Raw genomic sequence first — 15,602 nt, forward strand, 5'->3', positions numbered from 1 at the left:
TTTTTATTGATTGCGCTCTCGCGAGCTGGAAAGAAATTTTTCAATCATAAATCAGTATTTCTAGCTCGCAATGAAAACTTAATCAAGTACAGGTTTTTGTAGATCTTGCTTCGCGACAACGATAATTTATACTCTCTAAATTTTTTGAAATCTTACTCTAAAGAGTGAAAATGAAGCCAGTCTTGGAAAAGGCTTAATTTTCAATTTTTAAGAGTGAAATTAATTCTAAAAGTCTGAGAGAACAAAGTAGAATAGAAATATTGACTGTAAATTGATTGTCACTTGTCGTAACAATAGCGAGCATATTAATTCATCAAAAGCATTTATATCTGCATGTGAGGTATTCTCAAAAGAAGTCTATTAATATTCGGTGCTGATATAATAGAGCTCGATCAATACTTAAACCCGACAATTTTTTTCATCGTTGAAATGTGTATATTTCGCGATCTTTTCACGTGTTGGTTAACTGTAAAAGTAAACAATGTGCCAAATCGATTTATCCACCTCTGCTCCTGTTGACGAACAATTTTGACGCACGAATTAATCGTAATTAACAAGAGCCGGTTTATCGCAACTTTCAATCACGATATTGCATCGCACAATCACAACAGCGCGAGATATTAAATTTATCTATATAGATACTATAACGTTTGTACGAATTTAAGAGTCAGATCTCACGCCGCTCTTCCTTCGCGGATTTTTGTTATATATTTTTTATTATATATTTTCTGCGAGATTAATTTGGCGGTTGTTTCAAGTTGAAATTATCGCCTGTGATCCACGGTCGCGATTTGGTAACGCAAGAATACCGATGTTGTATCTTCGATGCTGCTTTAAGCATCCAAAGCGTTCCATGACTAACGGGAAACCTTTTTTGATACCCTACTTCGAGATTTGAAACGATTTGATAATATTACACGTGCTGATTAAAATTAAAGATATTATTCTATTGATTTCGCGCAAAAACCCGCACATTAACTTAATTAAACGAAAATGACCAGTTTCCACCGTGCTGGAAATTTCCGAAAAACTGACGTTCTCATGATGAGAAGCATACATATTACACTCGAATCTGGCGATTTGCTTTTTAGGTCAATCGGGACGATCCAGACTTCGAGATAATTGCGACACCGTGACATTTTCCAGTGGCGTTATCTGTAATATTACCTGAAAGTGGTTATTTTTATATGACATTTATAGGTATATGTATATTATGTGGTGAACAGTGATCTTACATTGCCGACGATTTTAATACGATTAAAATTCAATTGTGTTAAATAATGTCATGATAATTATTTTTGTACGACATAATATTATGTGCTGAATAGTAATCTTATCAACGATTTTAATTAAAACTCAATTGTTTTACAAAAATATACATACGATAAAATTATCTTCAAAAGAAAGTGGAGGAATTTATTCTTAATACGGAGAGAGTTGGAAATAAATTCCCTCAACCGAATGAAAAATCTTACGATGTCGCATATTTTTTTCGCGTCTCATTATCGTTCCGATCGCGACCTCATATTATTGTAGTAGGAAAGTAAATATGGTAGCTAAGCAACAACGGGAGACGGAGCTGTTGTTTTCTCCGGACGGTGGCCGCACGACTCGCGACGCTCCGGCGACGCCGTATTCGTTTTGTACATTTGATTTCCGGATCTTTGTGGAGGGGTGCCGAGTGCCTTTCTGAATATCCCTGGCCGTAGCGTCGCGTCGTCTGTTCCTCGTCAATGAGAGGAGGACCAGTCAAAACGGCCACCCTCGAATAAGGGTGCGTAACCGGGCGCTTTTTCGCTATACCTATATTTCTAGCACGCGGTACGTGTGTGTGTGTGTGTGTGTGTGTGTGAGAAAGAAAGAGAGAAAGAGTAAAAAAGAAATGAAAGATATGGCCTTCTTCTCCTTTTGTAATTTTAATCCGCCGTATACTCGCCTCTAACGTTTTAACGCGAGCTCGCCGAAGATATCTAGCAGTTTTGTAAACATTTACTTCATGCTGTTAGGATAACACGCTGAGTGCGAAGCAGCGAGCGAAGGAGCGGACGGGGATGTTTGAAATTAAAGAGTAAAATGCTCTCATGTAATTTTAAGACGGCGACCGACGCGGTTGAAAGCTAACGAGATGATCAACATTTTCTATTTCGATCTTTTGTAAGTTATTAATCCATCGTTTTTCCGGGACTCTGCGAAGTATTACGCAATAGCGACAAGGTTTCGCCATCTGTATTATCCTTCCGACGAACTTGATTGATTATTGTTTTCCTCGGATACTAAAAATAAAACGAAAACTGCGTAGTGTAATTTAAAAGGGATCCAGATTGGATCTTCCGAAGGGGAAGATACGCGTGACAGTCGTTATTAATCCTGTAGGGTCGAGTATTGCATATTTGCGACATTCACTTTAAAATTTAATTCGGGATAAACTCGGGATCTGTTCAGATTAGTTCTGTTCTTGTTAACTGTACTTTTTGCACAGTTTATTTTTTCTCAGCTAAAAAAAGATTAAAAAGTGTGCAGCGTTATAATTTGAAAGGGATTTAAGATTGGATTTTCCGAAGGGATAAATTCGGAGTAAATTCGAGATTTATGCAAATTGGTTTTGTTCTTCGATCTGATCTTTTTAGCTAAACTTTTTGCACAGTTCATGTTTTCTCAATTAAGAATAATAAATCTACTATAAATAACTATCAAAGGCAATTTGTATATATCAATATATCATATATCAACGATAAAATATAATATATTAACGTTTTCAACTTGCATTTAAGATCTGAAGATGAAATGTATGTAGCATTGATCACTAAAATAAAGTACATATTTCTGAAACTCTGTTCTTTCTAGCAGAATTTCTTTGTGTTGCACAATTAAACTTTTCTTTTTTTCTCCAATGCGAAAAGAAAAAAAAAAGAGGAAACATGAACTATACATATACGAAGTTTAGCTAAAAAGAATAGGCCTTCTAACTGCTAAAATAGCAGTGTAATAATGTATACATATATCAACATATTGAAAAAGGTATGTCAATAGATTTTCAACTTGCATCAGTAAAAATCAGTAAAAAGAAATTACTTTTTTTAACAAACGATGCCGCATCTAGGTGATCAAGCTGTCCATAATTATCAAAAATTCGAGTCCGTTTAAACTCCAATTAGGTCACTTAGAATCCATTGAATCGATGAACAACGGGGTCCATGCGACAGGTCCGATTCACTCTTGCAATCGGACATGCCATTGTCCGTCGAGGTCCTTCCTTTCAAAGCGCTAATAAGATCGAAATCCGGCGTGTGGCGCGCGGGCGAGGTCGGGCGGCCTAATTCAGCGTGGGCCAGGCGCGCAATTGTTCGAGCTTACCGTCGTAATTCTTCAATTTCGTAGCGGCCTTTGTCGGACGAATTTAGACGGCGAACTGAGATCGTATGCGCGCCTTCAACGGGTGCGACTCCTTCGTCCTTGTCCGTCGTCAATGCCGAGTGTCTCCGACCTCGCCAATCGTCCCTGATATCCGTTTCGCGTCACCTCGACCTCTGTCAAACGGGCGTTGTTTGAACAACGACAATACATTAATTTTTTATTCTCATGTATTGATTAGTATTATTACTGATTATCTCAATAATAATTATATTGCTTCTTTATTTTAAAAGTGATACAATTAAAAAATTAATTTTTCAAAACAACTAAAAAAAAATCAAATTTTAAGACACAACTCAAACTTCAGATTTTTTTTTAAGTAAAAAGAGGAACCTGTTTCCAACTTGACAGAAAATTATTGACAATCAAGAAATATCGACAAAAAGAATATATTCTTATGATCATACGTCAGTTTTCTTATTTTCGTTTCACGACCCTTAAAAAATCATCCTTTCGAATTTACCTGATTTTTTTTCACTGTTCTTTTTGAGTTGTAATTTTTTTATGAAGTTAAATTTAATTCATCTTTGATGATTAATAGGATAATGTTTACCTAACTCTTTCATGTGATGGCGTTTTAACTCAAAATGATATTTTTCAGAATCGTGTCACTTTTAACACTTCAGTAAAGGAGTGACATGTAATTGTTTACTATTTATGAAGAGTTGCAAAGTTAATTAACGTCGACACCTGGAAAAATTGTTAGCGTCATTAGCGCAGATATTGGAATTTATAAGACTGAAGGCAACGTCAGTGGGGAACGACTTTAATTTAATGTCTAATTTAATAAACGACACGACCCGCTCCTTCGCCGCAGAAATTCGCAAAACTGTCACGGGAAGAAAACAGGTAGAAAACCAAGGGGGGGGGGGGGGAAATAAGCGAATGTGCTAAGAAAACGTAATCGAGAATGAGAGACCGAATAAAAGGGAGAAAGGTGCGCGTTGATCGATTTGTAAATACATAACGAATGCTTGTTGTATTTATATAGTGTTATATACGTTAAATATATCGACCTAAATGAAAGTAGCAGTTAATAAAAGCAACTGAAGTAATCTTGGACGAATTAACCGTTAGTCGTAATGTTACAGCGAGACTAATTATTATAATAAGGGAAGCGCGTCGGGCGAGGATGCGAGTACTCACGCCGAGGGGATTTTTCGTCGAACGCGTGTCGCATCCCTCGTTTGTTATTGCCATTTGCCTCGTAGCGAAGCGATCTGTCTTATCATACTCAAAGAAAACAGTGGTGGTGACCATAAAGGTGACAACTATATAAGTTTTATATGTACATTTAATGCACACAGTTGAATAAACTATTTTACAGTTATCGTAACTATAAAATAATTTATTTAACTATGTATATAGCCGTATACAAAGAAGAGCAGGGGGGCAATTATCTCTTTAAATTTTAGCAAAGAGAAATAGTTAAATTATGAAACTATTTTTATGATGAAAAGTTAAACACTAATTGGTCAATTATCATGTGTTACTCGAAAGTTCGGTAAAGATCCTCGAAGACTGGCTTTAATATAAATATTTTAATTTTTGTGAAGATAAAATGTTTATTCCTCTGTGCCTGAAATCTTGGGGATTGACACCGAATCATTTGGAACTCAATATCAAAAATTGAGAGTCAACACTCGAACTTGATGTTGACACCGAATTATTTGGGGCTCAACATCAAAAATTGAAAGTCAATATCCAAACTTGTAGATTGACACCGAATCATTTAAGGTCTACTCTGAAAATTTAACGATCAACCCCCAAATTTTGAGTGTTGACACCCAATTTTTATAGTCAATCCTCAAATTTTGTGGTCAACCCTCACACAGTTTGGGGTTTTTTTTCATAAAGGTATTTATGTTAGTATTGTATAAACGTTGCTTACGTTGAAACTAACCATAGAAATGTATTGATTTACATTCTGACACACATTTTTTAATTAAAAATAACAAAATATTATTTAACTCAAGAGAATGAATTATCACCTGCTCCTTTGATTCTAACAGTGTGTGTGTATACATTAATTTTACATATAAAACTAGTTATCATCTTTATAGTCACTAGCACTGTTCTTCTTTGAATGCACAGTTTCCTTCGTTCATCCCGAATGCGGGATACGTATAACGGACGAAGATGTACGAACAATTTCATCACTATTCGATCGAATCGCTTTGTAATTATACCTAGAGAGCGGAAGAATGTGTGTATGGGAGAGAGAATGAGAAAGAGACGTTTCGACTACGCTGTATAACAATTATTAGCCTAGCGTATTTTATGATAAACACTAACAGGACCCGCAGTTTCCTACGGAACTATTGCGTTACACGTTTAGCTATTTAATGCGTTTTTATCGCAATATTTATTGTTGCGCCTGCGTTTACTATGTGATATAGGGCTACTTATACTATTATCTCGTTGTTCGCGGTCCCGTTTAATTAAGCGCGACTAATCAACGGGAGTCTCCCGACAGAGCGGGAAGCGAGGAGAAAGCCGAAAATTGCGAAAATACGGCGACCATTCGTGTTGTCAGTGCGATCGAACGTTATAATTTGTTTAATTGATTACGACCGGTCACCGGTCAACTATAAATTGTATTGATAATGCTAATTGTGCGTATAATCCTGTCGTGATTGCAATCAATTGATTTTTCAACAGCGACTCCGTCAATTTGTAACGGAGATGCAGTTTTATTCTCTGGATTCTAATTTCCCACACGGAAAAAAAGATGTATTAAAACAGCATTATTTTAATTAGTAACAGCATTAAATAATCTTGTTAACTTAATAACAGTTTTAATGAAACAAATAAAATTTTATTAAAACAAAAGCATGACATGTGTGTTTCATTAATAGTGTTGTTAAATTAACGTATTAGTTTTATTAAATTATAATTAAAAGTATTTTCAATTAAAAAATAATACTGTTATTATATATGTATAACATCATTTTTTTCAGTGTATTATTCCGTTTGTGAATTCAGCACTTTTAATCGCCTCTTTATCGCCTAGCTATGGGAAAAACTGACGAAACCAGATGGAATTCAAGCTAAATAACTTAATTTCAAAGCCAGTCCCGATCCCGTTGTAGACGAGCGAAGATGCAGTGTGTATCTCAAATAGTTCCGATCAGCTTTCGATTAAAGCACTTATCGAAATTGAACGAGAAAGCGTTATCGAAGCGAGCGTAATTAAAGGATGATGTAGTGGAGAAGACAAATGCGATCGAGATGAGCAATTCTGTATATGTATATATATGTGTGTGGGTGTGTTTATGTGCGCACATATTTCATGTACGTGCATTCTAAATTATATACATCTACACACACGCTAGCGTGCGATAGACACGTGCGCGCGTATTACTATAAGTGTTATACCGAGAGATTAAGCAAATTATTATTATTATTATTATTATTAATGATTGCGTTCAACAGAAAAGGCAGCTTTTTTTGCAACTGCTATAAAGTTTTTTTATATGATTGGTTTGTATATTTAGATTCAGTGAAAGGAATTAAGGGCAAGAACCAATTACATTCAAAAATTGTACAACAGTTGCAAAGCTGCTTTTTCTGCTGAACGCAATCAATTATCGCGGTTGATCACGTCGCAACGGCACATCCGCCGATCGTTGACGATCTGTAAAAACTGTTTACGAATGAATGGCAAATAAAATATTATACGACAACGAGTCTACCTGTTATTGCATCGAAAAATAAAAAATACTAATCGTAAAAATAAATAACGATAAAATTATCATCGAAAGGTAATTGTTGTTTTAAGCCATTAAGAGAGACGGTGAGTATTCATTTCATATTTATAATAAAATCATGAAAGTATAATTACTAGAGATCTTTGAAAACTAATCGTGTAATTCTAATTATAGATTCATTTATTTTGTGATGCTGAAAAATTTATTTTTTAATTATAAGATATTTAAGTTTTGCCACAGATTCTACTTTGTTACTATGACTATCAACGGAATATTTAATAAATACTCGCGCCCCACTTTTTACATCGTAATGTTTTATTGCTGTTATAATTACAATATCTGCACTTTTTATCACGTAATGCGTGTAATATAAATATATGTAACATGGCAGAATTAATAATGATATCATTGAAGAACTTCTCGCCACTGTAATGTGGCATATGTATTTTTTTTTTGAAGTGCGACTTATTGTCGTCGTATAGTGAAATTCACTCAAATGAGAATTGAATATTTAGAATACGGTGTTCTCCATCTTCCTTGTTTTCTCATTATGCCCAGCTCTAAATTTGTAAAATCTTCACATGATAACTGTGAAGAGTCAAATGTACGAAATTGCTATAATCTATACATCGCATTACAATTCTTTTGGCAAAGTATAAAAGTCTTAATTATTATATTCTAGAGAAGACATTTTTTGGAATCCTTTTCAGAATTAATTGCGTATCCAATTAGGCTCTCTGATTATATCTTAAATTTTCAATCTCGCGGAATGATTCTTGTTCACGATGTTTTCATTCTATAGTAATTATCATTGAAATCCGACCTTCGAAATAAATATGTTGCTTACAGTTTTTATTAAATCGCAACTTTCCAACCCCGATATTAAATACTTTAGTATTTATTTAGATTTTAATATTTCTTCTTCTCCAAAGAGTTATCGCAACAGCTTTCGACGATGAGTAGTGCCTTCTCTGACGATTGTTGATAAATCAGATGATAGATCAGTTGATAGATCAGAAATCTAGTCTTATCGATTTATCATGTCCTCCCGATGTCGTTCCGATATCCGATAACATGAATGACACATCGTTATATTAACATATTTTTATCTGAATTATCTTCTTTAATCTTCTCTGTTCACTTCCGCGAACATCGTCACAAGTAATACATTCTTCGATAAGCAAACTTTAATGCATGCAATCGCTTTTCTTAATCAGACTTAAGAGCTGGATTAGCATCTGGATGCCATCTCGGTAGTTTCGATCCAAGTCGTTATTCTCACCCGGGAAGACGTGTGTAAAATCGATCATTTTCACTCTGACCCATTTGTTCTCCGCGTTTTCATCATCATTCTGCGTAACATCGTTTGTACACGAAAGTGAAAATTGGCTCGGACTAGACTGGCATAACCGGTCCATGTTTAAATTGCGAGTTTCGCTTTGATTAGGTATATTTTCGCTTGGCATCGACATAGGCTCGCTTAAGCTTTTTTTTATCTTTGGACGAAACGTTAAATCGTCCGTTTCAGATGAATTCGGATGCATTCCAGGTACTGTTAATGGGGGAACTGACTCACATATCGTTTCTTTGTCGAATTTCGGCGCTGAATGAGAGACAGAACAATCATCTTTCAATGAACAATACTGTCGTAAATGTTGAGCATCGTAGGCGACCAGAAGTGAGCTGGAATAGAAGCAATATTTCCGCTGCATGTTGAAGAATCGTTCGATCTTGTACAGGTATGTCAAAATTTCGGAGACCAATTGCTGGCAGACTGACTTTCCAGGTATCTTGTTCAAGAAATCTTCTAGTGCTGCGTGAAGATAAGAAGAAAAGTATTAACGCGGTTTCGAAAAATGATAAATGAAAAACGTTTTATCGCTAGATTGTAAAACACGTCGTAAAGGTCCTCTTTCCTTTATTTGTGTCTGAGCTAATGATTAATTTTCTTAATGATCTTAGAACGTCGATTATTATTGCTTAACGGTAATATGATTTAATTTGAATTAAATAATATATTTTTTTTTAAATGGAATATATATACGATACCGATTATACTTTAAATTCTTAGGTTATACTTTTTGTAAAGACATTACGGAACGTTGGTCAACGTTCTAGAATTAAAACTTCGTTCATAAATATCAAAATTGGAAGGTATATTAATTTCGATTTGTAATTGATCATCAATGAGTTAAAAAGATGAGTTAGCCTTAACCATGTTCGAATCGAAAGCAGGCTATTCGATTATTTGAGAAAATTTATTACCCCATCCTGAAATAGACTTTTAATACTCATGAAATTTGAAATCGTTTATATGGAGTAATTATTTGTTTTTTTTTGTCCTTATCGATTTCATATGTCTTCTAAAACTCTAAAGCAGATACCTTCCACGACGCCCTCGACACCGAGTAGCTTGCCATAATCTCTGTCATATTTCCTTAATCGTCCAGATAAGACAGAATATACTTGATAACCTGTTATACAAAAACCATAAGTACGCTTCGATTCGGCATACTTAAGTTCTTCCGTTCTCCTTTTCTCTGGTGTGGCCAAAGGATCCCACGTGCGAAAACCAATCTTGATATCTATCACACATGGCTCGGCCATGCCCTTTGTAATATTCCTAAGTATGAGGAATTTCGTACCTGTTATCGGACAAAACGGTTTAATGAAAAAAAGATATCTAGATAAAACATTAGCCATCCAAATAATATTATATTTACATCTCACGCCTGATAAATTAATTCTTATATTACACAATTACAGATAATATGTATATAAATTATATAAATATACAAATATATATATATATATACATATACGCGCACACGTGAAAGTTTTAAAAGAGTTAGGTCTTATTTCACAGTTTATTTACAAAGTCATCGTATCACATTTGCGCGAACTGTCAAGAAAATCCTTACGGTTATTAAAAACACGTAGTTCTGTTGTGCCATAATAACGTGGAACGAATTTTTTTAATTCCAATGCGACGGGATCATGAGAATTCTTCAAGCTCTCGTAGAATGCAATTTCTCTTTCTCCAATGATTATTTTAGTCGCTGGTTTCAGTATGTGACCAGTCCGTCTGCAAACCAGCATGCCTGTAATCAAAGATAATTCCTCATGTTATTCATGTACAAATATTTATTTACTATTGATAAGCACTGAATTCGCTGAATTGATTATATTTCATTGATATAAAATATTAATATCTTTGTACCTTTTTTTTTTTATAAATCAAACATTGTAAACAGGAAAAACACTGCTTTGCTTTTGCTTTAGATCATCATATTGAAAATAAATAAAAATGTGTAAATTTATTTTAGCAATTAGTATAGTTTTTATAGTACTTTTTAAGCATGTATAAAAATATAAGCAAAACAGAAATTGGAAGTGAAATAATTAGAGTGAAATAATTGCTAGTTTAGTATTAAAAACTACATATAAATAAATTATGTTAATTCCAAAAATGTCCAGAAAATTTTTAATTTTTGTTAATGAGTATCATTTTACGAATATATATAAAAAGGTTTTAATATAGAAATAAACGTACAAAATGTTTAAAACGTCCATTATTTTTTATTAATTATTAACAAGTACTAATATAAATATTAATTACATATTAAATTAAGTATATAATTAAAAGTATATAACTAAATCTTATACTGAATCGCACTTACCGATAGTCTGTCTTTCGCCACTGAAGGGATGACCGGCTATTTGGCATTCCAACGGTGTCAGTTCACCAGGAAACATACAACCGGATGGCCCGGGAACCGTCGTATTATCCCATTGTATATGTGGCAGTTTCTCGATATCATCATCTGCGTCTACGGTCGTCATAATTAACAGCGATCTGTGCGGTGACGATTATCTGTAAATTAAACAGTTCCGTGATTCTCAGAGCTCGATCTTATTATAAGACAGTTTACTCCGCTGAGCTCGTATTTTTCAATAATGAGCAAGCGAAAATAATATCTTCGCGTTATCACGTTTTGTTACCGCGATAGCCTAACACAAGGTCTATTCTTTATAGTCGCATTATGTTAAACTTTCCGCGCTTAAAATGAAACAGCTGATGAGAAAAAAAGAAAAACAACGACGTATAAGTTCAACTATAAAGAACAGATCCATTGTTTCATTATTACAATTTGAAGACCATCCTGAAAAGAGAAAAAAAGAAAAAGAATTCGTCCTTATATTCATTATCTCTTTGTCTTGTTTTTTATTAGCATAATAGACTGTACTGTAAAAAAATATGTTTAATTAGATAAATATGTAAAAATTACACAATTTATGATGTTAATATATAAAATAAATTGTGCGTTTTAAAAAAATTAATACTTTTATCTCTAATTGTGTAAATATATCTTTATATTAAATAGAAAATTACAATAGTAAATTTTTTCTAATTAATAATTTAATAATATAATTGAATTATAGACTCTTATATGTTTCAAAAACAATACAAAAAATTTAAGCAAATACAAAGGCTATTAAGAGTCAACGCTGTTAGCAGTGCGCAAAAACACAATCTTAAAATCTATAACATTAGATACCATGTCGACATAGATACCAATTCGACATGGTATCTATGTTATAGATTTTAAGATTGTGTTTTTGCGCACTGCTAACAGCGTTGACTCTTAATAGCCTTTGTATTTGCTTAAATTTTTTGTATTGTTTTTTCTAATTATTATTAAAATTACGAATTTTTGTGATATTAGAATATAATATGATATTAAAATATCACACATATATTGTTATATTCGCACATTTTAGTAATATATATAGTTTAAGAAAAATTACGTACATAATTCGTTGACGAATTATATATACAATATTGGAATATTTTTATAAACTTAATTTTAATTATAAATTTACTCTTGCAAACTATTTAATTATTATAAAAAAGAATACTTTTATTTGTAAGTTGTGACGTTTTATTTTATAAAGTGTATATATAAATGTATACACTCTCTTTTAATAGTGAGTCCCAAAATTGTTCACTTGTAATTTTACATGTAATTTTTTGCAGTGTGCACTATAGAATTTTTCTTTCTTGCTCTCGCACAATTTTGAACATTTCACCAATTTTGAACGATACAATTTCACTTAAAGTACAAAAGGTTGAGCTATAAAAACAAAACAGACCCCTTTTCTCTCTTTTTCTTCACGAAAATTAAAACTATTCCGATTATTTAAAAGTTTATTCGCATATCGAACATTCGTGTGAAAATCCTCGCCGTAATACGCAGTATTAATTTCCACACTCCTGCTATAATCTCTAGCTTCTCTTATCTCTTTATCTATTCCTCTTATGAGATTTGAGATTTTTTTCTTACAATCAATATAAATGTTGACAAGTGCCCACAGCAGCGTTGATTCGTTCTGATATCGTGACGACGCAAAATGATAAGGCAACAGATTTTTTTCTCCTTTTCTTTAAGATTCTTTTTCAAGCTTTTTGAAATCTGAAGCGAGATAGGTCCGCGAATGACCCCACGATCCCGATTTCATTATTTCTGCTGCGGAAAGCGCGCCTTTGTCCTTTGCCACGCCACAGATTTGTTATCGTCACGTCACACTGGGTGCTCCGTAAACACGACTTACCTCAAGATCTTAGGGCGGGTATTTATAGTCGGATCTTATATTTAGGATTGTCTTAAGGTGTTATGAATCAATCAGAGAATATTAGCTGTATTAAGCTAAACAACTATATTAGCATCTTAAGACATTACTTAAGACGGTCTTAAAATAAGAATGAACTATAAATATCACTCTTAGATCGGTATTCATAATTGATTCTTATATTAAGACCGTGTTAAGTTCAGTCGTGAGGTATCACGAAACAATCAGAGGGCCACGTTAGTGTCTTAAAACATTACTTAAGATGATCTTGAAATAAGAACCGTCTATGAATACCAACCTAAGTCTTGAAATACAATAGAAAAAGTAAGTTGTAAGCTGTAATGCCTCGTTTACAATATGCAGAGTAAGCTTGATGTAAAAAGTAAAAGTAAAGAATTGATCAATCATAGTCGAATACGAGAAGAATAATTGATTACTTTGATTTATATCATTTCTTCCTCTTACTTGTCATCAAGCTTACTCCACATATTGTATACACTGCATATTGGCCAATTACAGTCAAATTGACTGTGACTGGTTAATTTCTTAAAATTTATTAAATCTATTATGTTTCGGGATTTATGTCTATTCTATAATAGCCATAAGCAATAAAAATTGTTGGATCTCTTAGTTGATTATTCTCATATTTGACTATGATTAAACAATTTTTTGTTTCTTATAAGTTGAAATCTCTTATTCCTAGTTCTCTCTTATAAGGTCTGTGCTTTTTATTGTATTTAAAGTTTAATAGATCTTAATCTATGGCTTAATGCATATATGAAAATAGGTAATAGAAATAACAGATTTCAACTCTCTACATTCTTCGAAGTAGAATCTCATTTTAAAACTGTGATAAGACTAGAAATTGAGATTGAATTAGAATTTAATCAAAAGAAAGAAAACCAATCTCAAGTTTAATAAACTTTGTTTTGAACGATGAAATTCCAATTTCAATCTAATTTTAATCTCTAATCTGATCACAGCTTAAAAAGAAAATTGTAGCAGTCTTTAAAACAAATGACTAAATTTTCAATCCTTAAGTGTAAGATTCATTCTACAAGTTTTTGAGAGAACCATGTTTATCGAATACATGATTTCTGATAGATTGAAAACTGTTATTTCCTGTTTGTGCTTTTTAATTCTATAAATCATAACAGAATGGCTGACTTATAATCTTAAAACAATATCTTATGATCTAAGTCTTGTTTTTAATAACATACAATAATTATCTTATGACTCAAGTCTTAAAGGTATATACGCATACGAGGCATCACACCTCATGCATATTTTAATATTGAATCATAACAAAACTATTACTGTACATTACTAAAGATAAAAGACTTGGGTCATAAGACATTGTCTTAAGATTAAAAATTAGCCATTCTCCTGAGGTCCTATCTAAAGCTTAAATCTGAAACATAAGTAAAAAAAAAACACAAACAATAGGAAAAGACCATAATAGACTTCAACTTATCAGAAACCAAAATATACAATTTCTCATAAGTTAAACTATATTATTTCCTGTATTTTTAACTTATGTCTCAAACTTATCCCTCGATAATATACAATCATCTTACTGAAAAAAAAGTTCTAACCTCACACTTTTCTTCTCTGCCGTTCTAACGTCGCCTTCGATTTCTGTTATCGTTCGCGGCTACGTTTCGCTTGAAGATAACGAAAGATCGATATCTTAAACACGCACTCACTCTCTCCCTCTCTATCGGTCTGTCCTCCGGTCCGTTATTATCCTGATCTCGTGTGCGTGATACTATAACCTATATTGGCGAGCGCGGCGCGAAGACGCGTGATAATCGCACATGGACAAGGGAACGTTTCAGGATCTTGTCTCGTTAAGCGAATAATCCTTCTTCTCGCTGATGACCGATCAGGATTTGTTGATAATTTACGTTGCACTGCGTCGCATTACTTTACGTTACGTTCTTTCTTCGTTTTATACGTCCACTCCGGTCACTATCACAAAATCATTCTGTTCAACAACTCTCTTCCGTTAGTTCTGTTGTGCGTCCGCGGTCTTCTCCCCCCTCCCCCCCTTCTATCGTGCTATCAAGGCACACAAGGCGGTCTAACGTACCTGTCGCCATCTATCACGAATGTTCGCTCTAATCTAAAGACCTGTTTATAGTCTACAGAGAAAAAAGAACCTTTCCCATTTTATGTACTTTTTTACTTATTTATAGGTCTGTTCTTTTTGACTGAATTTTTTTAGAAAGATATTTTGTTTACATTTTGAATTTATAAAAAAGTTATTATGAGATAATCTTATATTAGGTTGTTTGGAAAGTTCGTCTTAAATTTTCTAGCTCAAAATAGTATATTGTATGTACATACATTAAAAAAATTAGCGATTATGCCATTCGATAGAACAAAGTAGCAGCTCTAGAATTTGATTTTTTGATTGCGGTACAATGATTTTTAAAGGAATAATTAAAATCGAAATGTTAATCTTTACTTAACTTGTGAATATAACTCAGGAACACAAAAAATCGTAGGAACATTAAAAAAAAATAATTTTGTAGGGAAAGCTTTAGGGCGACTGTCACCAACGCCGATTAACTTAATCGACGATTAGTCCATTGGAATTGACCAATCGCGCCTGTCGTCACAACTAAATGATAAATGCGATTGGTCAATTCCAATGGACTAATCGTCGCTCTTAACTTTCACGACAAATAAAATAATAAAAAAAATTTCGCAAATTTTATTTGGGCACGTGAAAGACCCATAAATGAAAAGAAAATTTTTCATCTTTTTTTAGCTCGTAGTTTTTTATACGTAAAAATTACCAAATCCATATAAACTAAAAAATTATAGAAACCTTTTGAAAATAGA

The 15,602-nt window shown here is 33.2% G+C and overlaps 1 protein-coding gene across 2 annotated transcripts; it reads right to left on the reverse strand.

Annotated features, from left to right (window-relative positions):
• Positions 1–7,415: 7,415 nt before the first annotated feature.
• On the reverse strand, positions 7,416–14,742 carry Ipk2 (Inositol phosphate kinase 2). 2 transcript variants are annotated; one of them, XM_018545775.1, is made up of 5 exons: positions 14,348–14,742; positions 10,802–10,995; positions 10,043–10,222; positions 9,506–9,766; positions 7,416–8,934 (listed from the first exon to the last, which is right to left on the reverse strand). In XM_018545775.1, the coding sequence occupies exons 2-5, from the start codon at positions 10,962–10,964 to the stop codon at positions 8,309–8,311; spliced, it is 1,230 nt and encodes a 409-aa protein (XP_018401277.1). In that variant the 5' UTR covers positions 10,965–10,995; positions 14,348–14,742; the 3' UTR covers positions 7,416–8,308. The 2 variants fall into 2 exon arrangements, with proteins under 2 accessions (XP_018401277.1, XP_018401278.1); XM_018545776.1 differs by lacking the exon at positions 14,348–14,742 and adding an exon at positions 12,467–12,630.
• Positions 14,743–15,602: the final 860 nt, after the last annotated feature.

This window comes from Cyphomyrmex costatus, unplaced genomic scaffold (genome assembly GCF_001594065.2).
Source record: "Cyphomyrmex costatus isolate MS0001 unplaced genomic scaffold, Ccosl1.0 scaffold502, whole genome shotgun sequence".
NCBI lineage: Eukaryota > Metazoa > Arthropoda > Insecta > Hymenoptera > Formicidae > Cyphomyrmex > Cyphomyrmex costatus.